This window comes from Anguilla rostrata, chromosome 8 (genome assembly GCF_018555375.3).
Source record: "Anguilla rostrata isolate EN2019 chromosome 8, ASM1855537v3, whole genome shotgun sequence".
NCBI lineage: Eukaryota > Metazoa > Chordata > Actinopteri > Anguilliformes > Anguillidae > Anguilla > Anguilla rostrata.
The window spans coordinates 15897183-15923171 of NC_057940.1; the positions used below are offsets into that span (position 1 = coordinate 15897183).

General features: G+C 51.3%; 1 protein-coding gene across 2 annotated transcripts in view; it reads left to right on the forward strand.

Annotated features, from left to right (window-relative positions):
- Positions 1-25989, forward strand: part of LOC135260944 (CTD small phosphatase-like protein) — a 50974-nt gene that overhangs the window by 14451 nt on the left and 10534 nt on the right. The window contains exons 2-3 of one of the 2 annotated variants that reach the window (XM_064346697.1): positions 18831-18988; positions 21993-22025. In XM_064346697.1, the coding sequence (XP_064202767.1) occupies positions 18831-18988; positions 21993-22025 (191 nt within the window). The remainder of the gene's footprint in view (positions 1-18830; positions 18989-21992; positions 22026-25989) is intronic. The other variant, XM_064346698.1, reaches the window with a different exon arrangement.

Sequence of the window (25989 nt, forward strand, 5' to 3'; positions counted from 1 at the left end):
CAAGTCTGCCATCATCATGGCGAAAACCCCACCCGCTTCTCGTCTAGTCGTTAGTGGTCACACTCTGACCCTAACGCTAAAACTGTGTTGTCGGGATGAGAGAATGGCTCCTTTAATTCTTTTCATTGCTGCAGTGCTTATTTGTACTGTGACTGTAACATTAATCTTCATCATGGCCAGAGACAGCGGGGCATGTCAAATTCAAAATGCAAATAAAAGCAACAGTCCTGTGTTAACAGATGACTTTCACTGGAAGCAGCTGGCCTGAGCTCTCACAGGTGTGCTCAGGTAAACACTAGAGAAAGGACAATGAACATGTCCCGTCCAACACATGCAAATGAGGTTTGGCTTGTACAACAAGAAGGCAAGTCCATCTCCTGAGTGAGTCGCCGCCCGCCGGTAAAGACATTCACCGCTGATGCACCCTGGGACCTGTAGTTTAGCACGAGCAGGTTGAATCCAGGGCTGTGTCCTTACCTGAATATGATTGTGGCAGTGGCACGGTGTTGGTTTGTGCCTCCGGGCGTGGGGTGTGTTGAAGTGGACCAGGTTCTTCAGGTTACTGCTGAACTGACTCCTCTCCCACGCGGGGCTGTCTCCTCTGGTGCCGTGTGGCTTTGACTGAAGGTGTGTAGTGCATCTTGTCACCTGTGGCAGGTACACAGAGTAGCTCATATCGTATGCTCATGTCTATGGGTGTGCCGGCCAGCTCTCGAGGTACAGATGCGTGTTTTCCAAATAGGGCATAAAATGCATCACTTAATTAAAATTGCAACATTTTCCTTTGTTTTCAGTAGGCTACTTGAGAACAGTTGAATGTGCTATGTTTATAGGTAGGCTTTTTTATAAGATTATTTTTTTCAACTGTATTTCAATTTTTCATCCACTTCCGACAGAATAACGCAAATTTTGAATCGTGTAGCTTACTCCCCCGTACAGCAAAGCAGGAAAGTGAGTGTATTTTATTTATTTTGCCTGTTAAATCCTTCGCATTATGCACGCAATGGGGGCAGCAGAAGATATAATTTTTTTAATTCAAACCGCTGTCCAGCTGTACGCTTTATGGCGAGCCCATGGGTGGAGATACAAGTGGGGCTTTGGGCTTTCACAGTAGGGCTTTGGGCTTTCACAGGTTTGACAGTCAGGCGTGGCACAGAGCGGTATCTACTTCACCCGAAATGTTACAGTAATAAATCTTTGCTCCCATGCTGTCACTGATCGGCAGGTTTTCATTTCTCTTCACCAGTGTTTTACGCGGTCTGATGTTCCCTGGGTGCGTGCATGCGCCAGGGTCAGCCTTCCTCACAGAAGTGAACTTTCACACACAGGAATGTCGCTCCTTGCTTGCCAGCTAGTGTTAAATGAACGATCAGGTATGTGACGACCTTCAGGCATCTCTGAAGGAACGCCAGGTCGCTCTTTGAGGAGGAAGAGGCTGTTCTCTTGAGATGAGGGCGCTGCGGTGGAATGCGCATTCAAGGCATTTCTGGCGCGTCGAGCTCTCGCTGTAGAAACGCTGTTTCATCCAGCGCCCTCAGTCAGTCCCGTAAGAGAGGCGTTACACCCCCAGCAGGTGTGTTGACATAAGCAGGGACAGCGTGTTGACTCTGTGAGATTGTGTCCCTGAAGCTGTCCTCATCTGTCACAAGCTCCCTGACTCATAAGTGGTGCTCTCAGTGAAAACAGTCAGAGAGAGAGAGAACAACAGGTTACTTCTATTTTCTGCATGTACACAATAATATAGCCTAGATAATAATAATATTATTATTATTATTATTGTTGAGCTATGTAGCACTGTCCTGTTTTATGGTGGGACCAGATGTTCATGCGAATGTCAAGGGCGTAAACTTTGTCTTAGAAAAGTTCCTTTATTGTTCAGCACTGAGTGTCAAAAGCTGTAATTCTTGTGCTGGCGGAAGTGACAGTTGAGTCATTGCACTTTCTGTAGTGGTTCTGCCCCGTTGAGCGCTTGCTCTGTGAAAGGGTGCTTGTGTGCTGTGCTGAGCTGTGCGTCAAGTTAAAACCATTCACGCGTCAGAGAGCTGCGGACATGCAGGACCACACAGTGCCTGAACAATAACAGTCTGTGGGAAGCATTAAGGAAGGAAGTTAGTTGTATTTGTGCGCTGATGTAATATTGCCTCTTGATTTGAGTATCAAATTTAAGCAGCTGTTGGGTAGTACTCCGTGCCAAAACCCTTTTTTGGCATTTGGTATTTATTGGAATTCACAGCAAATATTGTGTAAAAAAAAAAAAAAAAAGAACAATCTTGTTTTAACGCAATACATGAAGGTGAAAGTTTGTCTGTGGTTTTGTGAGAACTGCTTTCAAGCATATTGGTCAAAAGTTTGATAACATCAATCTGGTTGCTGCCAGATTATTTTATGCCACTCATACGGCTGGTGCCATGCATAATATTGCTATATACAGCTACTATACAGCCAGATAATACCATAATTAAATGAATCATTCTGACAGTTCTTTGCAGCTGTAATGCAAAAATGCACACACATAATGTAAAAACATTTGGGCTGCCATAATGAATTGTACAGGCTATTTGTTGTGCAACACACTGCTCATGTTTCCTAACCAGCAGGTAGGCTATATTCTTTGCAGATTCTTTGATTTATAATCCCTGCTTTTAAACAATACTGACGGTGTAGGGATGAATCCTGACCAGAGTACCCTTTTTTCATACACCAAGGAGGTAATGCAGTGATGTCCATCCGGCTGTCCATTCCTCCATTTGTCCGTCTGTTCATGACAGACATATCTGGAAAAGTAATTGCCATATTGACTTGAAATTTCCTGTGCACGGTCAAGTTCCAAAGATGAAAAAACCTATTTATTTTGGTGACCCCATGACCTGACTTCTGGCCCCGCCATCAGGCCAAACGTCTCAAAAAGCAATGACTGGATTGGCAAGAAATTTGCTGTGGATGTTCATGCGTGGAGAGATTTCTGTGCTTTGGTGGAGGTCTGTAGTCTAATGAGTGCATTCTTTCTAGTTGGAAATGTGTATATTTCTAGTTGCAAATGTATGGATATTTTCTTGTCCCACAGTTGGCCAGTTATTTTGAAGATATCTGGAAGATGCGATGAATGCTGTACAGTAGCCTTAGCTGTGTTGTACCAAAGAATTGAAATGTGTGTGTGTGTGTTCTTTAATGTGTGTCCCAATAGAAAATCTTTACCACAAAAACGATGAAGAGATGAACAGGCCCCCCACAGGTACCAGGTACAGGTCATTTCATTGGCTGAGCAGGTACAGAGAGCGAGAGCGTGTGGTCTTTGTGGTTCGGCTTCAGAGAGTGAAGGAGCCATCGGGCGGCTCTTACACGTGTCAGCGTGGTGCCGGGGCCGGAGCAGCGGGCTCCTCCTGTGTGCTGCTGCTCTGCCCTGCTCGTCACCTGGAGGCCCGGCCCCCGCTGGCAGCGCTCGCCGCGGTGAGCTCCGGCTCCGGTTCTGCTTTCAGACGGCCGGGATGGTGGAGTTTTAGGAGGCCTGCGGTTTTAGACAGAGCTCCCGCGGGGGATCACGGCGCTCTCGCTGGAGCAGACGCGACTCGGGGCGATGGGCTGGGATCGACACGCAGAGCCGTGGGGTTCGGTCGTCGCCTGCGCCGGCCCGCCGCTCGTCCGCGCCGGCCGCGGGACCTCGAAACACGCTGCGGAACGAACGCCGATCGCCTCGTAAATGCCAGTCATCAGCTTTGGCGCACTGATGGAACGTAACGTGGACACAGCAGCGACGCGCCCATCATCACGCGCAGAGCCACGGCAGCGACACGCCCATCACCACGCCCGTCACCACGTGCAGAGCCGGGTCCTTTCATCAGCAGGCCCACTCAGTCTGCTACCCTGTTATTTCTCTGTGACCCCGCGCTCTGAAACTCAGCAGTCAGAATTCTGGCTTCATTTACGATGGTAATCATCCCCAGACGCAAATGAAGGGGGCTAACCGGACAGCTTAACAGCGTGCTTCTTATTAACGCTGCAGCCGCTTCCTCAGGGAACGGCCTGGTGCCCCACTGCGTCCCGGTCAGCAGAAGGCCCGCCTCAAAGCCACGCGATGGAGAACATAATTACACCTCCACAGCCCTGCTGCTGGAGCTCTCGGCTGCAGCACTGAGGGAGAAGGGAGTCCTCTAAAAAATCAATTGCTCTTTAGTGCACAGAAAGCTGTCCTTGGGGGAGGGGGTGGCCAGTCCACCTGTGAAATGTTATTTACCACAGGGATAATCCTGTTGTGTTTTAGGGGACGGTGAAAACATTTTAGCTTATTGAGCTCAAGAAGGATTTCCTGTTTGAAGTAAACTGACGAGTGCATGCGGAATTTTATGTAATTATCCCGAATGTCAGTGAAATGATTTTCCGCTGGAGAAAGCATGGTCTCCACCACCAGGCGTTGGGGAAAGTTTGGTTCAGTAGGTTGATTCAAGTAGCGAAGAGAAAGCAAAGAGAACAGAAGATAAGCGTAGCCTAAATCACAGCACGAGCTAGGCTATATCCGCAGAGATAAGGGGAATGGGACATTGGTTTTGTTTTTAGATATGACTCATGTCGTAGAGCATTAGCCTTTGCGCTTAGGTTACCTTCTGTAGAGAAAAGAGGAAACCACAGTGAAATGTGGAATGGAGCCCTCTGAGGCGGCGGCTGTGGGAGGGCGCTGTGTTTTCCACGGTGCATTCCGGCGCGGGCCGGTGTTTTTTGGGTTTTTCCCCCTGAAGGGGATCTCTGCTGGGGGGACGGCGGGGGAGAAGCACCGCGCCCGCGCCCGCTTTCCGCGCTGGGCGCGGCGGGCCTGCTGACCTCGCGGACAGCCGCGGCCGGCCCCCGGAGCCGCTCGCCAGAGACGTGTTTACACAATCCCACAGTCCCTTTGGCCTTCCACCCGGCCGCGCGCCAGAGACGGAGCCGGACGGCGCTGCTGGGACACGCGGGCGACGGCCTCTCCCCTTCCAACTCGCCGTTGTGATAAATCGCTTCACTTCAGCGGCGCTAATTGCTTTGCGATTACTTTTCCACCCTGACTTCACGGATAAAACGATGACAGATACTAATTGGTTGATGTGAGAATTGTGCCTGTGGACTGTATTGCAGGGGAAAAGATTATTGTTATTTTTTTATTTGCCAAAATTGTTCCTTGTTGTAGCTAATAAAATAATATTCATTGCATCCAACAAGGTGTAGATGTGAGCCTGAGTGGGTTTTACTATTAAGGAGGAGGTTGCTGAGTTACTGTTGCTAGTTTTCTTTATAATGTTTTTGTACTTTACCCCCATTTTGAAGTTTTGAATGTGTGTCTGGTTGTCTGTTTAAATGTGAAACAGAAGGATCGTTACCGTTTGGCTTGTCCTCATTGGCTGAATAGGCCTGCAGACGCTGTCTCACTCTCTGAGGGTCGTGTCACGGCACAGGAACATGTGACTGAGACGCTGCGCCGCGTGGATTGGGTGTTTCTGGGCACGCTCCCCACAGCAGGCGAACCGAAGCGTGGCTCAGCGAGGGCGGGGGCGGACCCCCCCGCCCCGACGCGCTTTCGCATTCCTGACCAATGACTCGCTCGGTCCCCCGGGCCCAAGCAGGCGGCCTAACAGGGACAGCGTGCCGGAGCGGCAATCCTGCTCTGTCTGTGTGGAAACCACGGCAACAAGGCCCTCCCTCCGAATCCCACGCGCTCTTAACCTGGGACCCACACAGGTGCAGCTCACCTGTGTGCACTGCAGGCCAGGACGCATGCGAGGCGGTGCCTTATCTGCAGGTGCGCCTGAGACCCAGAGGCCCGCGTCCTGGACGCTGCTCTTGTGTGACAGTAATCCCTCTCTCTACAGGTGCTAGTGCTCACTGCAGGTCGGACTGCAGACACCCTGAAATATTCATAACCTGTAGTTCGTATTAAGGGAGTTTCTGCGGCTACAGTAGACTCAGCAGTACTGTGAGTTCCGGTGTAAACCGGTCTGCAGGCATCCTGTCACTGACAGGTTAGGTGTTGCACATGTATAAAAATAAAAAATAAAAAAGGCCTACACAGTCAGACATATGTAACATTATAGTCTAGCTTTCTGTATTTCAACGGTTGGTTCAGATTATTTAAGTTGCTAATTGACATTTTTGTAAATTCACTGAGAGGTAAGTCTGGGTTGACGGAACCCATAAAGTTATAAATCTGTATGTTTCTGCCACTGTTAGTGGTATTATTGGAGAAGCTGCTGGATTAACGTGGGTTTGTGTGTTGAGATCTGTGTCTCTCCTTAAGGAGAAAGAATGGCATACTTTGCATTTCCAGGTCAGTCAATCTGTGTTGGACTTCCTGGTTAAATAATAGACGTGTAAATAAAGACTTCCATGCCTGAGACGTGAGCGTAGTCACACTCTTACACACTCAGTCTTACTGGCTGACAGATGTTTGCTTACTGCAAGGTGCTGTGTGCTTGATGATACTGCAAACCTCACAGGACTTTGCTTCTGTGAAGGCAAACTTGTGGAAATTAATTAGTTTGAGGATTTGCTGAGTTTGGCCTTGAGAAATATGAAGAGCAACATGCTGAATTATTTAAAAGCAGGGGTTTGAAGATTAGCTGTTGCTTTGTGCTTTGTTCTGCTCTTTGGGGATAGTTGAGGCTTAGTCATAACTGAGAAACACTCTTGCCGCACGTGTCTTTGGGCCAGTTAAGATGGTGGGAAATGCAGCCTTATTAGCTCGTTGCGAACAAGCCGTCTGGCCTAGCAGCCCCAGCCGTGTCATAATGTCCGCCTCACCGAGGCGTGTCTCCACCGGTCCGTGTTTAGGACTCCCGGCTCCGCCCATGGGGCCGCGCTTCCCTTCACCCGTTTCCCCCGCCCCGCTCGCTCGGAGCGCGGCGTGACTGCGGCGGCGTTGGCGGAGCGCTAGCCGCGCTCCAGAGCAGGGGAAGCGCGCGGCGCGCCGCCGATACACCCTCGAGGCACACGGCTGCACCGAGCGCGTTTCCACGGTGATGGACGAGCCTGTTAGTGCGACGGGAGCGGCGAGGGAAACCGATGGCATATCAGCGGTCCAAAGGGAAAGTTCTGAAGCTGACAAGCCGTCTCGTTAGAAAAGGGTATTATATGGCTTGTCATATAGCCTAGGTGTGGAACAGCCGAGTCGGCCTGGGAGTTTGGTTAACCTGCTTCATCTGTCACAGGGAAGGGATCAGCTTCAGCGTTGCCCAGCATCAGCATCGTCTGAAATGCGCTCCAGACAGTGAGAATTCACTATTTTGCAGGGTAGGGAAAAAATGGCATATTCTGTTGGAAGTAGTCGGTGTCTGTCTTTATTAAATTTATGGTGTGCTTAAAATTAGCCCTGATTAAGCTGCATAATTTATGTATAGCGCGGTGCACTTATGAACTGAGTGCAAGTGGCTGTAAAAAGATACTACAGTGAACGTCTTGTGTCTGCAGCTGGTCATCTACAGAGAGTGAGGTGTGTGTGTGTGTGTGTGTGTGTGTGTGTATATGTGTGGGTGTATGTGTATGCGTGTGTGTGTGTGTGTGTGTGTGTGTGTGTGTGTGTGTGTGTATGTATGCGTGTACACTAGAATGGTATCTAATTCACCACTTGCTCCCCCAGGCTCAAAACACACAGTCTGAGCCTGTACTTAAACCTGCAGGGATCAGTACAGTTTATGCGCAGAAGCACCTTATCTGCGACCTGCGGCAGCCATTCAGCAAAACGATTATTTACCGGGCAAGTGGCCGCTCGTCTGGGAACTGTTCTATTTCCCTCCGTACGGCGATAAAAATACAGCCTTTTAAAGTTCACACTGCTTTGAGACACTCTCCTTCTGTCTTAACAAAGGCTCTTAGGATGTTGACATCCTCGAGTACTTGAGCATCCTCAACAGCGTGTCCCAGTTATTCCCAGGATGGCTCCCTGTTTATTTGTCCCTTCACCGCTTAATTCATTTTCATTATGAAGCGTAGCGATGGCCTCATTATTGGTCTCTGCAGCGTGAGCTTTTCCTCCTCGCTGATTGGTCAGCGCAAGTCTTTCTGCCAGGAGTAGAGACCGAGTGAGTGAGTGGACAGTGAAGCTGAATTGTGGACATTACCTGTCATTCACCTGGATTACTGTCATAGGAGGCGGAGCCGTGCAGGGAGGTGGGCAGGAGAAGAACAGGAGGCGTCAGGATGAAGATCTGTTATGCAAACTTAGGGGTTAACCTCAGGTTCTCCAGTAACACCGAGCCAAGCCAATTAAAGGCAAGCAGACAGATAACAGTAGAACTGTTAGACCCCCTGTTGCAAGCTACACACACCATTCTCAAAGCTGAAATCTTTTGCTTTCAGATTAAGTCAAATCCGGGCAGATTGTGTGTGGGGATTTGATGGAACGCCCATGCAGATTGTGTGGATTTGGGAGTGTTGAAATGCTTAAATATGCACTGAGAGGTGGCTTTGAAATGCACAGATGGCAGGAAATGGGTGAACCTCAGAAAAACTCAGGGAAGAGAGTCCTGGTTCGTGCGAGTAACCATCTTGTTTCGCCTTTGACTGGTAACAATGGGCTACAGTGTGAATGCAGTGGCTCGTGTAATGGAAAAATGGCATCAGAATAAAGGCTTTCTTCTCTCCGTGTAGCACAGTGTTGAGCTTTAAAGCAGGCATATCCCTGTCATCTTATTTTGAGACGTAGGCTAATGCATGAGGAGTGTCAGCCTCCCACTACAAAGCACACGGCAGCGAATACCTCCGAACAGCAGCGTTTTTGTACCAGGATCGCGTTCTGTGTGCCAGCCTCGGCAGTGTCAGCTTACACGGATCTGGCAGAGTCCCGGGCAGGCTGAGATTTGATGGGGCCCTGCGTGTGTGTGTGTGTGTGTGTGTGCGCCTGTGTGTGTGTGTGCGCCTGTGTGTGTGTGTGTGCGTGCGTGCGTGCGTGTGTGTATGTTCGTGTGTGTTTGCCTGCCGTGCATGGCGTGGAAACCCTTTTCTGTCTGCTGGTCCGTCTTTGTGTTTGCGTGATGTAAGATGTAAATCCTTCACGCTGGCCCTGGTAAATATGATTAATTCGGAGGCTTTCTGAAGTCTGTCAGGGGGAAACGGTCATTACAGAAATCCCCTGCTTGATCTGGGTCTCCCAGCATGCACTGGGGTGGAGGCAACCAATCGCCCTAGCCTGGGCGGGTCCTGGGGAGCAGGGGGCGGGGACTCGTTTAAAGGATGGGAGGGTCAGGGCCGGGCCAACGGGTCGCTGCCCCCTGGGTCAGGGGCCCCTCTGGAAGGCGCCCAAATTTGGAATTGCACAGCCTCTCCCAGCAGTCACAGCTGCAGCGGCTAACCTGGGCCGCGAACCCACGACCCTCAGGCCAGCAGAGCCCCGCCCCCGAAGCGCCGGCCCCCGCCGCCCTGCAGCTCCAGTCGGCTGTGCGAGCGCTCGTTAGCGCTGATCTGCGCTCGGTCTGGGTGCTCATTACTCGCGCTCAGAGGAAGGGGCTGGGGTGGCCCGGGGGGCAGAGTCCAGCAGGGTGACTCCGGGCAGTGAAGCACAGCTGAGGGAGCTTCGCTCCCGCCCCTAGGTCTCTGCTGCAGGAGTGACCGGGACGGCCACACTTATGAATGAATCTAAAACACTGCATTACGCGTAGGGATGCAAATTCCATGCAGTTCTTTTAATCGATCGTTGGCACCCATTAATCGATTAATGATTAACTGATGAGCTTAAAATCTACTAGGCCTATATGGCCTATGAAAATGCCTGAAAATAGGCCTACCAATGAAATTGTTGTACATATTAAAGAGATTTAAGACTCAACAATCATTAGAACAGTATTTTGTATTGTGTATCAAAGCCATAACGGCAAAAAAACAAACACTGATTCACAGACTGAGCCGACTTGTTTATTACAGGCTGGCTGAACTGCCACCAGGATGGAGACAAAAGGTATTACTTATTAATGCTTGACTTTGTAATAAACAAGTGAACTGCTTTAGTAGTTCTTTTTTTGTCTTTCTAACACTTTGTAACCACTAACTTGGTCTTACAATAAAAAGAACACATCGATCTCTTCAATAGGCCAATTCGTATTCTATAATGTAAGTGGCTGTTCATTAAGCAAAATAGTGGCAAGTTCACAACTTTGTAAAGTAGACCTCCTGAAGTGCAGTAACAAAAAAAGGTAAGGCCTAAAATAGAATGAAGTGCCCGGAGACCCAAACCCAAAAAGACTGCTAATAAGCAATATTCCTGAAGGCTGTAACATATAGCCTAGCCATAACATACGCAACATAGCCTATATGCCTATGCCATTACCTACCTTAATAGCTAAGCATTATGTTAAGGAATATCAAGATGTCTGTGTGCTCTGGGATAATTCTGGTGTGCAGTCTTATGAATGATTAACAGTTAATCGATTAGCTGTTAACACATGGTAATGGGCAACAGGAGTACTGCTACACACAATGAGTTGATCTCTCCTATGCCATTTTATGCTGGTCCCGTTGGGGGTAAAGAAATGAAGCTGTGAAGAATGCCCCTCACTGTGGAGCCATTAGACGCCCCAGGTTTTCCGCGCTGATAGCAGCACCGGCGGTTAGCACCAAAGGCTGTACCCTGGGGCGCGGCTCACTGGACCTGGTAGTTTTGGGTGCGTGTGGAGGTGAGCGCCTTGCCCTTCCCCGGTTCAAGCCTCACCTGGTCCCCCTGAGAGAAGCAGCCAAACAAAACCAGCCCTGGTGACATTTACATTCAGCACAGTGTAAATCCATAACCTTCTGCGGGGGAAGTGAAACTTAAATCTGGTTACTGAGTAGGCCTATCGTTATCCATCTGAAACGGAGCTGCTAATGGTGAGATGTGGGCAGTTTTCTTGCCAGATTTTGATGCACGTTAACATTTTCCTCTGAAGTGAATCTTAAAATGGCGTCTTAAATGTTGTGATGTGCTTCCGGTACGCACAGATCATAGATAGCCTTTCTGTCTGATCAGGCCTAGAAGAAAGATTTAGTCTTTATTCCGTTGCTTTGAAACCGGATCCACTTGTTTAGATTCTTGCAGGATCTGTTACCCCCCCAATGCCTTTATTTTAGCTCTGTGAAAATCCCCATTCACAAAATTAATTTGTGCCCAATTTTCTGTGTTAGCGTAACGTGGCGACGCACGTGTTGTGCTAAACTGTTGCACGGGATGCGCAGTTGTCTGTTTTGGGAAAGGTTTCCGCAGAGCGCCTTTTATTGTTGTAATTAAGGGTGCTATCCTTCGCAGCCAGCTTTCTTTGAAGTTGTTAATTTGGGGGAAGTAGGTGTGAAGTGGCCTGCGTTGTCTTGCAAGCATTGTAGAAGTGTGAGGAGGAGCCTTAAGCACTCTGAGCTCCAGCATGGGGTGCGTGATTAAATCCCTGCCTCTCCAGAACTTTGCGAGTGAGGGGGGTGCTGGGAGAATGAGTTCTGAGCGTGCTCTTTAGCTCTGCCCTCCGCTAGGTCTACGTATATCTCAATGGAGCGGTCCTGTGGCCACGCCCACCCGCTCCTCCCCTGAGACGTCACCGCCGGTGGAAATTAAATGCTTTCATGGGAATTACCCTAACTCATTAACAGAATGTCAATACGACTCTGTTTGTGTTGCTTATTCATTGGTAATTATTGCTCATTTCGTACATGCCTTGTGAAGCGTGACTGCAGAATAGGAACATGCTGCTGTAGATACAATTTTATGATGTGTGCACTAATTTTGAGAGATAATTCCAAGCAGTAGAATTTGAGAGATGGCGTATTAATGTTTGTTCGAACGTGAATGTACGTTGTATATGGGATGCTTTTTTAACGCGTGACGCGTGTGACTGGATGCGGGTCAGGGGGGGATCCGGTGTGAATTGCCCGTCTGGGACGGCCTCTCTGTGGCGTGTAATTGGAGAGCTGCCGGGCCGTCGGCAGGTGTTCGCCCTTCTCCGCCGGCTTTCTCCGCGCCTCCCACCGGCACACGCAGCGCGCTGTTCTGAAGAGCCGCCAGTTCTGCGCCTGGCTTCCCCGGTTCCCCAGCCAGGGAAACGTGGGCACCGGGAGACTTCCACAGGCTTCTCTCCCTTCAGCAGTTTGGGTTTCGCTGGGTCTCGCTTGTATGGACTGTGCTGGTTGCTGGCTGCCATTTACTCAAATGATTCAGAACCTACTCTTAAGCTTCAAATGGCCTTTTTCTCCTCTTTCTGTCCTGTGGAGACGTAGAATTTTCATTAGAGTGGCGTTAGTGCTGATCGAGTGCCTCATACTGTAATGCAGAATGGGAAAGACAAGCAGGCAGGCGAACTGAAGGGAACAAGCTGAAGCCATCTCTAATAATAAGATGAGTGGCACAGCAGAGGCATCTCTGGCTGCCTGGATGTAACCCCACACTTTAATTCCTCTATCCAATGGCTTACCTCTGAAGGTGTGAAACGTCACGCCATTGGACGGGTATGGAAGGGCTCACCCAATGACTGACATCTGACATTATCTTTACTGACAGGCGATGTCATTGGCACGGCTTTCTCCGCGGCCCAGCTTTTTAGTCTGGACCCTCCTCTGGCCCGTGAGCTCCAGCGTCAGACTGGGGGGGCTACGGTCAGCGGTTCGAGGGGCCGCCCAGTTTCATTTGATAACCAACAAGGGTGACAACTGGTGGAGATTTCGACCTACGTTGAACTATCTGGCCTGTTGGTGCCTTGCTTCCACAGATAGCGTCACTGGCTAAGAATTCCGGAAAGTTCTTGTCGCACTCGCAGTGTCAGGGCTGTTGTCACACATCCATCATTCGGTCTGCTCCTACGGGCGGATTGCACTGGGTCTGATCGTGCTCAGCAGCGTTCCTCGCTGACCTAAAAAGCAAGAATTAGCCGTTCAGAATTCATCCCTCAGCAGAATTTAAAATGTAGATTTTGCACACCGCAAACGATGCAAACATTTCTAGAGCAGAGGCGATCTGAAAAAGGGCAGCACCTGAAGAGGCTTTGGGCCTCTGGCACAAGCTCCTGCTTAAACCACGGCGGTGGAATGAGAGACGCCGTTCTCCGTGTGCGAGGCAGATTGGCTGAACCGTGCGATGCACCCCGCCGTTCGGATGTCTATATTTAGACGCGGGCGTCGGGAAACGGAATGTAAGGGCACACGGGCGCGGAATTCACAGCGCAGCAGCCGGGTCCAGTGAGTCATCGGAAGCCGCAGAGCGCGTGCTGTTCTCAGAGACGCCAGTTTAATATCGGCGCTCTGTCGAGCAGCTTTCCCACAATGCATTCTGTCTGCGGACCGCATTAGTTCATGGAGTCGGGACGTGTGAATGTGCGAGTGATGCCTGTTCTGTGTGCCCATGAACATAATTCATTTGTCGACAAAAAAGCCTAGTTATTCAGAACTTAAAATCCCATGATGCACCTGTGGTAAACACGCGCTTGCTAATGTGAGGCCACCTGCCAAATGATCGATTTCATTATGATGCAAGATTACGGCATATAGCCTACAGTGACATTAATAAGTATTGGCCCCCTTCCTGATTTGGTATCGGTCTTTCACATCACTGTGGAGGAATCGTAGCCCACTCATCTCAGCAGAACTGCTTTAGTTCAGACAAACCTACCAATGTGAAACCATTCAGTGTGACAGATATGCAGTGATAGTGAAAATCAGTTTGGGGGCGAGCAGTTTTTCAGGGTGCTGCATGTCGAGCCTTTTGCCACACGGAATCTCAGCGCCCGGCGTGGGTATGCAGGGCTACACTGCGTTTCCTGCAGGCCTCTATGTAACTGCGCCCCACGCTTCTTCACTCCCCCGTTCAGAGAGGAAGGGTCTTTCAGATGTTACTTGAAAAGGAGCGCTAGGATCCCGTGCGTCCGATGCGTCCCCCAGCAGAGGCCCCTCCCCCTGGCCCACGGTGGTGTATTTATGGACAGACGCGCTGACTCCTGCTTCCCCTTTTAGACCCCGGCGGTATCGGCGGGGTCCTCTCAGCCCGGCCGCGTTTTTTCCATCTGAATTATTCAGCTGTGCGAGCGTGTAGCCTTTCCCCCGGAGCCGCTCTCCCGCTCCTCCCCCGGGCCGGGCACGTGCACGTGCACACCCCCCAGGAGCTGCGCTGCTCCGTAAATAAACAGAGAGGATAGGGGGTCCAGCCGGGTCTGCTTTCTTCCGCTCAGTGGATCCCATCGTTATTGTTTACTTCCTGCCAGGAACTCTGGGAACTTCCTGTGTTTCCTTCAGGGGACCCTGCAGCTGTTTTGATTGGGCGTGTAGCCCTTCCTTTCTGTTCCCTCCTTTTATTCCCCCGTCCCGTTTGGCCGTCGCTCCCGCGGGGTCCTGCAAACCTGGCGTACGCGGCGTGGTCCCTAGGAGGCGCTGTGCAGGCGCTCCAGGAGGAGGCTCGCTCCAGATTGGTTTCAAACGGCTCCTCCGCAGGCTGGTCATTCGCCAGCGTGGTCACACGGCCTTCTGCGACGCCACAGATGCCTCGCGTCCGTTACGCAGGAGGACTTCTGCTTTCCCACAGGATGGCGACCCCCGGCCTTGCGGGACAGGGCGATCACTGGTCTAAAGATAGCAGCGAGCGTGCCCGAAACGTGAGAGCAGCTCTGCGCGCAGCCCTGCGCTTATTTCTGTCTGAACACCCGCATGCTCTGCAGATCATCTTCCCATCGGAGCCTCCTGAGCACCAGTGCTAATGCTCATCCCTCGGTCCTGAGCGTGCTGCTTGTTCACAGTGGGCTGCAGAGCCACTCCATTCCTTCGGCACCGTGATCGCTTGGTTGAGAAACGGAAGGTGCGCTACTGAGCGTGTGCAGAATTGTGCCTGCGGGGCTTTGGCCTGCTGACTTCCTCCTCTGTTATCAAATGGCGCAGCGTGATTGGCTGCTTCGTGAGATGCCGGGCCTCCAAACAGGTTTTATAGTTATGATAGCAGAGGAATGCAGGAATGCTAGAGTAATGGATTTAATAACCTCCCTCCCCCCTCCCCCCTCCCCCGCTAGATATTAGAGCGTGTGACGGAGACCTTCCCCTCAGCGAGAGGATGAGCCCCGAGAACGAGGCAGGGAAGCACCGCAGATTGGACTTGGAGGGTTTCCCGGGTGATAGAAGTGTCACACTTCGTACCCGAGTCGACAGCGTGGTGAAGGCTGCATTCCTGTTGCTGCGGGGGCCCAGGGTGGGTGTGGAGGGGGTTGGGAGGAAGTTTGCCCGTGCCTGGGGTGGGCGGGACCTCTCTGTACGCCTGGCAGATCTAAGCCACAGCTCGGCTGTTTGCATCGGGAGGGGAAAGGAAGGGGGGGGGCGGGGGAGTTGATTCAGGAGCCCGGAGAGGGAGGGAGAGGAATGCAGGCCTTGCATTGGCTGGGCCTCCCCGCCCCCCTCTCCTCCCTCTCCCCCCTCTCATTCTCCCAGCCCGCCGCCGAGCGCGGGAAAACCCAGCACAGCCAACAAAATGGAGCCGCAGCCGGCCAATAGCGGAGCGGGGTGGGGGCGGGGTTAAAGGCCGCTGGGTTTTTTCCACCGTCTCTATTTTTGAAGCTGCCGCTTCGGCGATGACTTCAGCGCTCGCGCTCAGACCCTCGGCCTGGGGCCCGGGTCAGAGCGCCGCGGTTATAATTAGCAGCGAGCGCACCGCCTGTGACACGAGCGTCCGCGACGCCCACGCGGCTCGCTCTGAGGAAGGCCCGGCAGCCGCGGCTGTGGGGCGGTTAGCGTTAGCGTTCAGTTGGGAACCGCTGGTGTTATTGTTTTTTTTTCTTTTTGTTTTCACAAATCAACAAATGAGGCTAAATCTGAGCCGGATGTAAATCATCTCGAGAGCAGGGCTGTCGATCTGTGATCAGCTCGAGCTCTTATCTCTGAATGAACGAGGTTAGGATGAGGACAGGGGAAACCTGGTGCTGCATCAGCGCTCCCTCGCTGAGACCCTGATCCAGGGTCAGTTTTCCCTTTTAGCTCCTAAGGAATAAGGATAGGATAAGGACAGGGCAAAGCTGATCCTGGACCAGTGGTCCTGGGTTTGTGTTAAACAGTATATCCCATATCAGGCAGTTGAGTGGAGTCAGTGTGCAGCGTTCCCCCCCCCCCAGTCCCAGGAAAGCCATTTCAGAGACTTCGCTCACTATTTTCGTCTCACGATTTTTGTGAGCATGTTAGCGACGGCGTGCTCTGTACACGTTTGCACATCGCAGCGTTAGGATGTCCATCAGCGGTGGGACAGTGGCTGAACAGCTGCAGTCATTATGGAGGAGCTGTGGAAAATGGCCGTGTCTGGGAGTGAGTGAGAATATGTCAGTCTGTTTAAACGAATGTTGATTTTGGGGCTCCTGCCGCTGCGTGTGGTAAACGTGTGGCGGCGGTAGCATCTGAGGTCAGCCCGTCAGGAGAGGAGATGTTCTCAGCGAACGCTGAGCTGTTGTCCACGGCCCTGATTCAGTACCAGTCCCCTTTAATTACTCTGAGGGATTGGCCTTAATGTGATTTGAGTCAGCCCCTGTCAGCAGCAGTGTAAACAGATGGCTTCAAGCCCCGGTGGTGAACAGCAACATAACATCAGAAAAATGTGATTTGTCTTATTTAATTTTATTTCTTATTTTATTATTATTAATATTTTTTTTGGTGCCGGGTCTGAAATTTGATGTATTTTTACAGTGGTTCTGTTTTGGGCACTGGGTGACCAAGCCAAACTTTGGGGCAAGCTGAAGTGAAGACTCTTTCATTCTGTCAGAGAGAGAGAGAGAGAGAGAGAGAGAGAGAGAGAGTTCTGTATCAAGCCTTCCTGTCTCATAGAGGACTGATTGCCTTGCCACTGCTAAACGCAATAAAAGGTTGCTGCTGTTAGTACGGTGGTAAGGATTTGTGACAGTGGGCTTGTATTTCTGTAGTTACAGGAGGATTTCCACTGCAGGCACGGGCCCAGTGAATAAAATCTGAATAACTGGTTTAAGAATGTGTGTTTGATTTCCAAAACAGGTTCCCGAACCCCGTTCAGTGCAGACCGAGGTCAGCTGTGTATGTGCGCCCCTTTCTCAGAAACATTTTAAGGAAAGTTACAACTGAGCACCAATGCAGTCTGTGAGAGGCTAATGGGAGCTGCCGCTAGCCCTTCTGGTCCTCGGTAGCTCATTTATCTCACAATAAAGAGAGGTTTTAGGCTTCCCAGAAAGAGCCTGATGATACGCCGCTGTTGCACTGCATTGTGGGATTAGTCGCGGAGGCCCGCGGCCCCCTGGGATAAGGCCCTGGCGGCCCCGTCCCCGGCCCTGTTGCTCCAGGCCCAGCTGCTGACGCGGGAGCTCAGGCGCGGCCTTGTCCGATGGCGGCGGGTGAAAATGGGCGGAAGCGGCGCTGCATCCTCTCCCCGCGGCGGGAGGGTCCGCGGCCCCAGGGCCAGGGCTATTTTGGAGCCCGGCGTCACCTCCGTCCGGCGCCGCGCCGCGCCCCTGCCGCTCACTCCCGCTGCCCGACAGGGCGGGCTGCCGATCCGGTGCGGCCCGGTGTCCCGGCACCCGGAGCTCTGGAGGTTTCTAACACCATGACGGCCCTGTGGGGGAGATCTGAAAAACTGCCAGCACTTTGAAATACCTCTGTATGGAGGATGCAGATTTATCTCTGCTGTTCTCTGTACTAAGCAGTACTCATTTAGAAAATGAAACCTGACAGAAGTCAGGCCGGAGGGTTTTTACATGGGATGAAACTGAGCCTGCCTCAGCTGACAGGGCCCTGAGTGGATCGGTGCTGCGTGCTCGGTGCGCAGAATGGCTTCTTCTCTGGGTGGGCGTCGCTGTGAAAATGGCTGTCGGCCGTGTCTGTGTGGAAGTGGCCGTACTGAAGGCGATCGCTGTGCTGACGTGGTTTGGGGAGGTGGAGGATGGAGCAGACAGACACGCGGTGGCTCCCTGTGATTGCATGGCTGGGTGCCCTTGAGGTCTTCTCTACAGGCTACATGTCCATTTATTTCAAATGGAGGTGTCTCTGGGCCCGCTAAGTAGTGTCTGAGTGCGCCTAAAAACTGGTTGGCAGTTATGTGGAGCTGGGGCTGTTTGGTAAAGGTGCTGAGGCAGAGTGTGAGGTTGTTAAGATTCTGAGGAAGATTGGTAAGGTGCTGGAGCAGGGTGTGAGTTCAGTTAGATGCTGGGGCAGATTGGTAAGGTAGTGAGACAGTGTGTGTGAGGTCAGAAAGATGCCGATGCTGTTTGGTAAAGCGCTGGGACAGCTCAGTAAGGTTCTGGGGCAGTCCTGTAAGGTGCTGGGCCTGTGTGGTGAAGTGCTAGGGAAGTTTGGTAAGGTGCTGGGGAGGATATTGAGCTCAGTAAGGTGTAATTCAAGGCTCTGTCTGAAAGGCGTGACTTGCTCTGTGACCTGCGGTGGGTCCCATCTCTGAAGCATGGCTTGTGGTGCCAGGTCTGCTGTAAATCCCCCTCTGCCTCCTGCTGTCGCTCTGTTAATAAACTGCCCTCCCGCAGTCAGCGGTGGGGCGGGGCTTCTTTCCGCCTCGTGAAAGTTTAATATGACTGTGTACAACCGTGTCTTTATACGCTGCCGGTTTTTACAGCTTGGGTGTGTCAGAGGTGGCAATTCCAGAAAGACTGAACCCCATGTGCTGGTGGAAGGTGCAAAGGCTGCTGCGTTACTACGGCAACGCGCGCCAGATTGCGGCTGCTGCTTCCTGCCAAACAGTGGCAGGTGACAGTTTTGGCGATATGGTTGATTGCTGTGGTTTTATTAAGTAAAAACGCTGTTGTCGTATTCTCTTTAGATGAAGTGCGCCGATATGAAAAGCAGGGCTCTGTGCGCGTGTGCGAGTGTGTGTGTGTGTGTGTCTGTGTGAGCACCACAGAGACAGTGATATTCCTTCTGTTTTTGCTTTATTTCAGTTTCCCAGTCGAACAGCAGCTTAAAGAAGCAGCGGAACAGAAGTTTCTTCAGCGCCTTCTTCTGCTGTTTCCGTGACTACAATGTGGAACCACCCTCCACTAACAACAACACCAGCTCCCTACCGCCACCTGTGGAGGAGAATGGGACTGTTCCTAAGGTGAGCCGTCCAAACTCTGCCTCACCAACAGGCTGGAGTGTGTGTCAATGACATCTCCAGTAGGCTGGGGTGTGTGTCAATGACATCACCAATAGGCTAGAGTGTGTATGGATGACATCACCAATGACACACCATAATGTATGCCAATGACTGGTTACATTTGAGAAGTGGCAGTAATATGTGAAAGTGGTGAAAGATGTTTGGATGTTCCTTTCATACTCACAGTATGAATCGTGTGTGGTAGCAAAAGTTTCATTTCACATGCAGCTCTAAAACTATTTTAGTTTTTCCATTTCAGTGAGATACAATTGTTTTTTTGTTCAGTTCTTGCACAGAATCCAAGCACTAGGTCGTCAGTCAATACCACACAAATTTTCCAACATTTCTGAACCCGTTGAACTCTTGGGACTGTACCTGCCAGGCCCAGACTGGGTCGGCACGTTCCCAAAATTCTGCCTGGATTACTCGAGCGCATGCGCACACAACACACACACACACACGCACGCACACACGCACACACTCGGCTCGGAAAGTACTGGCCGCTCTCTGATCCCCATAAAATGAGGCCTTGTCCATGTCCTAAATGATGGATGGCCCTGTCTGGGTACCTCACCCCCCTCACACACTGACCACTCTGTGATGTTTAGCAGAGCTCAGCTTGGGCTGTGCCCCGCCCTGACAGTGTGCTGTGCAGTGCTGCCTCTCTCTCAGAACTCTCCAGACCTTTATAGAGCACAGCTCCCTCCAGAGCCCAGAGCGTCACTGAGACGCAGCAGCGCTAGCGAAACGCAGGGCTAACTCAACGCTAATGAAATACAGGGCTAACACAGCGCTAATGAAATACAGGGCTAACACAGCGCTAGCGAAACGCAGGGCTAACTCAACGCTAATGAAATACAGGGCTAACACAGCGCTAATGAAATACAGGGCTAATGTAGTGCTAATGAAACACAGGTCTAACACAGCACTAATGATATACAGGACTAACACAATGCTAATGACAATGCTAATACAAGGCTAACGCAGCGCTAATGAATACCGGGCTAACACGGTGTTTATGAAATACCGGGCTAACGCAGTGCTAATGAAATACAGGGCTAACACAATGCTAGTGAAACACAGAGCGTAAGAAGTGCTAGCTAAACACAGGGCTAACGCAGTGCTAGGGGAATGCAGTGCTAAAACAGTGTTAGGGAAAAGTTGCTAACACAGTGCTATGGAAAATGTGCTAATGTAGCACTAGGGAAACAGTTCTAAGCCAGTGCTAAGGAAAAACACAGCTTGGGAAACAAGTGCTGAAGCGGCCCTGAGAAACTCTGCAGTCCATTAAGTCAGAGGTCACCGCTGTCACGACATGGCAGCTGATGTACAGACCATAGTTCTAGATGTCATTATTCACAGTTTAAAAAAAATGGGAGTCTGCCAAAAAAAAAGATAAATAAGATGGGGGGGAAAAGGCCCATTCCTTTATTTGAAATGACTCCATTAAATGGGTGTCTTTGTCTCCAGGGCAACAGCTCTCTGGGTTTTCACTGCATTCAGGAGCCCTTGTCTTCAGCCAAATACCTCAGAGCTGTGCATGTACTGCCCGCGGGCTTCTCAGCAAATATTCAGAATGAACCAGATGAACCGTCGGTTAAAAATAGCACACAGCCTGATGGGAAAAATCAATACAAGCACATCGCCCTACTCTGAAACTTGCTCAGTACCAGGAAAGAAATGGGGTCTCAACTACCATGGATTATTAATGCCTGAGCCAGAGCATGTTATATTATTAGTTTGAATTCTAATTTTGAAAGGCCCACCTACACGTGATGACGTCCCTAACCCTCCCCTTTTAGCTGGGGCTGCGGTTAGCTCACGCTAGCCCATGAGGATGCACTCTGCTGGAGGATGAATAAGTGATATCTCCAGGCTGAGTTTTTCCCAAAGTGTGTCTGTGCCTGCAGTCCAAACACGGGCTCCCCATGCACACCCTCATGTCCACACATGCAGCTGCACATACACACTCGCTCACACGCACACACACACACACACACACACACACACACACACACACACGCCACACACACTACACACACACCACACACACACGACACACACGACCACACACACACACACACACACACACACACACACTCGCTCACACGCACACACACACACACACACACACACACACACTCGTCACATGCGCACACACACAGACACAGACACACACACACACACACACATGCACACGACACACACACACACACACACACTAGGTTGATTGTGATGTGTGCTTTCGTCTTGGGGCAGTGTGCTGGGACAGGCTTGTGAGAAACAGCAGCAGGTTGTGCTCGTTCTGTTCCGGACCGGACCGTCCCGTCCCATCAGCATGACTGACAGGGTTCGCCCCTCCGGATTCAGAACACACACACACACACACACACACACTTACATGCGCACACGCACCACTGCACACAGCATAGGGACTTACCACTGCCAGTCTTCCGCCCAGGTAGAAGCTAGTGGGGCACACAGTGGTCCAGTGTGGTACAGTATGTTTGCATGGATGCCCTTACAGCTTGTTTTCCCAGCCTGTCTAAAGTCAGACTGAAGACCCTGAAACGCCATGTGGCAAGAAATGGGTGACAAATACACTAATGCTGTCATTCACCTCGAGTAACAGATTTTGATTGACTTCAGAGTTTTTTTATTTGTGTACTTGTTACATTATTTAGACAGTGTTTTTATTTTACCCTGAACCAACACTATTTTGAAAAAAACATTATTTGAGTTGGACTCTCAGACCACCTGAATGCCTCTCTCTCCGCTTGAAGAGCTGAAACTGAGCGGGAGGAACAGGAGCCTGTGTGTGAGGTCACCGTGTCTTTTAGTGTGGAGTGTGTAATCACTGTTCTGTGAGTGCCGTGCTGTTGTACACAGTTTTCTCTCTGTCCATTTGTCCTCTCTTTTTTATGGTTTTCATTCTCTCTCTCTGTCTCTGTGTTTGATTCTCCAGTGTGACCAGGTCCAGGTTATCCCCATCCCTAGTGTATGTATCCTTCTTTATTTTCCCTTTGCATGCTGCAGGAATGCTTTCTGTGTATGTGTGTGTGTGTGTGTGTGTGTGTGTGTGTGTGTGCGTGCGTGCGTGCGTGCATGCATGTGTCTGTGTGTGTGTGTGTGTGTGTGGGGGCTTGTGCGCGTCTGTGTGTGCATGTGTGTGTGTGCGCCTGTGTGCATGGGTGTCTGTGCACACGTGTGTTTCCCTATGTGTGCGTACGCATTATTGCCCTCTCTACCATTAAAGGTCTGGTGTCCCAGCCAAAACCCCTGCCCATTTTACTGTTGACTATGTCACTCTCATTCAGTGTAGTGAAGAAACCAGGATGCCACATCTTTTGTAGCTACATTAGACTGAGGGCTACTCTTACTATCTATGGTGAAGTCTGATATTTGCACCTTTCTGAAGGTGGGTGATATGATATGATGTAGCAGCAGCTTCCCCCAGTCTCTTAGCCTTTAGCTCTTTGGCATGTTTTTGCACGATTTTACCTTACTGCAGGTCACATTTGGTCTGCCTTGAATCTACACTGCGTCCTCAAATCATTGTTGAAACTGCTGCTTACTGCAGTTGAAACACATTGCTGAAATGTAATTCCAGCTTCAAAAAAATGACCAGAACTGCATAGGATAGACGGCAATCTTCTCACTCTGCCTAGATTTTCTTCCCTCGCTGGGTTATGGTCAGTACCAACAATCCCTTTAGATTTTTTGAGATTTTTTAAAATTTGAACGTCTCAGACGCAGTGAGCCATCTGTTAGCGTTTGGGTATGGCCTCGCCTTTGATCTGAGTATACGGTCATTATGCCCACATGCTCCACCCCTCAGCCGGGGGCCGGGTATGACTGAGGCTCCGCCTCCTCCTCATTTTGTGCTCTAAGATCAGGACTGTGAGTACAGGTTGATCACCTGATCACAATGTCTCTCTCTCTCTGTGCTACAGTCTTCAGTGCGCTCAGCTGAAATGATCTCTACGTCAGTGAAAACCCCAGCATTAAAACAGCATTCATGTAGGCAGGCAAAATATCCCTTTAATGTTCGTTCTGCAGGATTCCGTGCTGGTCATGGATTTGTTTTAGTAGGCTGGGATGTTTCTTCAGCTACAGGGCTGTGTAACTACAGGCAGGTTGACTGGGGCGCCACGTCTTTTAATATTATACTGTGTGTGTGCGCGTGTGTGTGTGTGTGTGTGTGTGTGTGTGTGTGTGTGTGTGTGTGTGTGTGTGTGTGTGTGTGTGTGCGTGCGTGCGTGTGTGTCTGCATGCTTGTACGTGTGTGTGTGTACGTGTGGTGTGCAGGTGCATGTGCACGCATGTGTGTGTGCCTGTGTGCATATATGTGTGTGCGTGTGTGTGTGTGAGTGCGTGTGTGTGTGTGTGTGTGCGTGCGTGTGTGTGTGTCCGTGTGTACGTGTGGTGTGCAGGTGCATGTGCACTCATGTGTGTGCGCCTGTGTGCGTATATGTGTGTGTGTGTGTGCGTGTGTGTGTCTGCATGCTTGTACGCGTGTGTGTGCGTGCTTGTACGCGTGTGTTCATGCATTTCAGTTGCGGGCTGTGCTGGCTGCCTGTGCATGCACATGTGATCTCAGGGGATGGGCGTGCTGTCACATACAGGCTCATGCAGCTCTCCTGTGCCGTCATGTTTGGGGATGCTTGGAATTGCTGAACTTTCTCAGCTCTGCCGCCATTTTGGCTGTTTACCTCCACAGCCGACGTTGCTTTGTTCCGGTGTTTCCTGGGATGTCGCTGTCGCCCTGCGTGCCGCTTGTTAAGAGGACATAAATGACGTGCTTTTTAAAGGCTCCTTTCACACCGTTTACAATGCTATAATTAACGCTCACACACAGCAGCTGGCGACTGACAGAAATGGAAGCGGCCATATTGCTGGAGTAGAGAGGAACGCCTGAGCTGGTATGAGCGCTCTGACTGCGGAAGCCGCTTTGAGAGCGGGGAGCTGGACCTGACGCGCGGCGGTGTGCTCAGTGCTGGGTTTTAAAGGCCTGCTCTCACCCACACTGATCAATAAAGGCTTTCACAAGTCAGAGCTCCGCGGAGTATCGACAGGCGGCGCTGAGGTGTGCGCAGAGGAAGCTCCAGTGATGCCGGCCTGTTCGCCCGCCTGGATTCGCCGCGGTTGACCCTCCCAAACAGTCGGTTCACACGCAGGAATAAGGCCGCCACTTCGGTGGCTTAAAGCCGGGCCACATCGATTATGAACCCCGGCTTGAACGTCCGCAGATACCCGGCGAGCCGCAGTCAGCCGCCCGGCTCTCTGGACTCAGGCGGACGCTGAGACCCGGGCTTTCGCAGGCAGAGCTGCGGGGGGAGAGCGGTGTGAGTGAGGCCGGTCAGAGGGGCAGGTAGCGGTAGTGAACGGGCGGAAGCGTGTGGACCTGCGAGCTCCGTGCGGAGAACACTCTGCCCCGCAGAGCTGTGAGAGCGTCTGGAGCGCGCACCCTTCTCCGAACTCTCCATCCAGAACATGGTGTTACTCTTCCCCCTGGGTCCTCTGTCCCGGTCCTGGAGAGCTACTGGGTCAGCTGGCTTTCTTTTTCAGCTTATAATAAGCAGCCAGTTTGATACCCAGGTGAGATCGCTGTCGCTTAACCAGCTGCTTCAGTCTGTGAGACAGATAGATACTGAGTGGCAATAAAACCCAGAGGATGCTGTGGCTCTCCAGTACACAGGCTGAGGACCTCTGACGTGGCCCGCGCCTGGTTATCCTCATCCCCAGTGTGACCCGACAACATGTCACTGGTCACAGTGGGAACACAAAGAGAAGCCGTGGTAAAAACAGCCAGCATGGATCTCCAGTTTAAATTTTTAATTTCAGTTTCGGATGGGTCTCAGATTGGAACGAGGCACCCCGTCTGCTCGGCACAGCCTAGTGCAGCGCTGACAAGCAGATATAATTTGATAGAAGAGATAAACACGGTCTGCATGCAGGCACGTTGGAGAGCAGCTGCTTTGCCCTGGGACGTCGATTATTACCTGCTTTATCAATTATTTAGGCATATTTCATCACTTTCCTGGCAGGTGTCCTTATCCAGTGCACTCCTGTTCCACTGTCTCACTGCAGTGGAGGACCCGGCAGTCCCATGGTGCCTTGCTCACACTGGCAGTGTGTTCTTTAGTGGTTTTCCTCTTGCTGTTTCTCAGATCAGATGGCAGGGGCAGCTCTAGTGCTGTAACTCAAACCCGGCTTGGCGTCGGGTGTCTCGGTGTGTGAGAGCCGCAGTCCTGCAGGCTCGCTCGGTCCTTAAAGCTGCCTCTGTTCTTCCTGGCTTTCCCTGATCGATCCAATTAGGCGGCGTAAGGGATCGGGTCGCAGAGACCGGAAAGTGGCGGGGGTTTCCCAGGCAGGAGTTAAGCCCCTGAAGGTGGAGAAGAACTCTCAGCCCCCACCCCTCCACCCTGATAAATTTAGAGAGGCCCGTTGGGCCCGATCCCGTTTCATTTTGGGGCGGGGTCCCGGGACATGAGAGGGCCGGGGGTCTGCGGCTCGTCTTGTGTGGCCGCTCACATGTGGCCCGTGAGTGAAAGGAAGCTCATCTGCGGCAGCGGGCCAGCCCCGCTCTCCAGCGCGCTCCCGAATCAGACATCCGCCCCCGCCCCCGCCCCCGCCCCACACGCCCCCGTCTCCCCTTTAAGAGGATGACATGCTTAAGTCAACACCAGCTTTGCAGGCTGTTGCGTCAGTTTCGTCTGTGAAATGAAACGTGGAGTTCAAATGTCTGGAGGGTTCTCTTCCAAACGGGAGAAACACACTCGCAAGCTCTCTTATGTTCTGACTCACTCACACACTCATACGGACTCACACACTCGTCTCTCTCACCCTCCCTCTCACACACACATACAAATACACACACATGCATGCACGCACACTCACACACACACACACACACACACACACCAAAACACAACCGAGTCAAACATGCAGTTTGCTGCTGT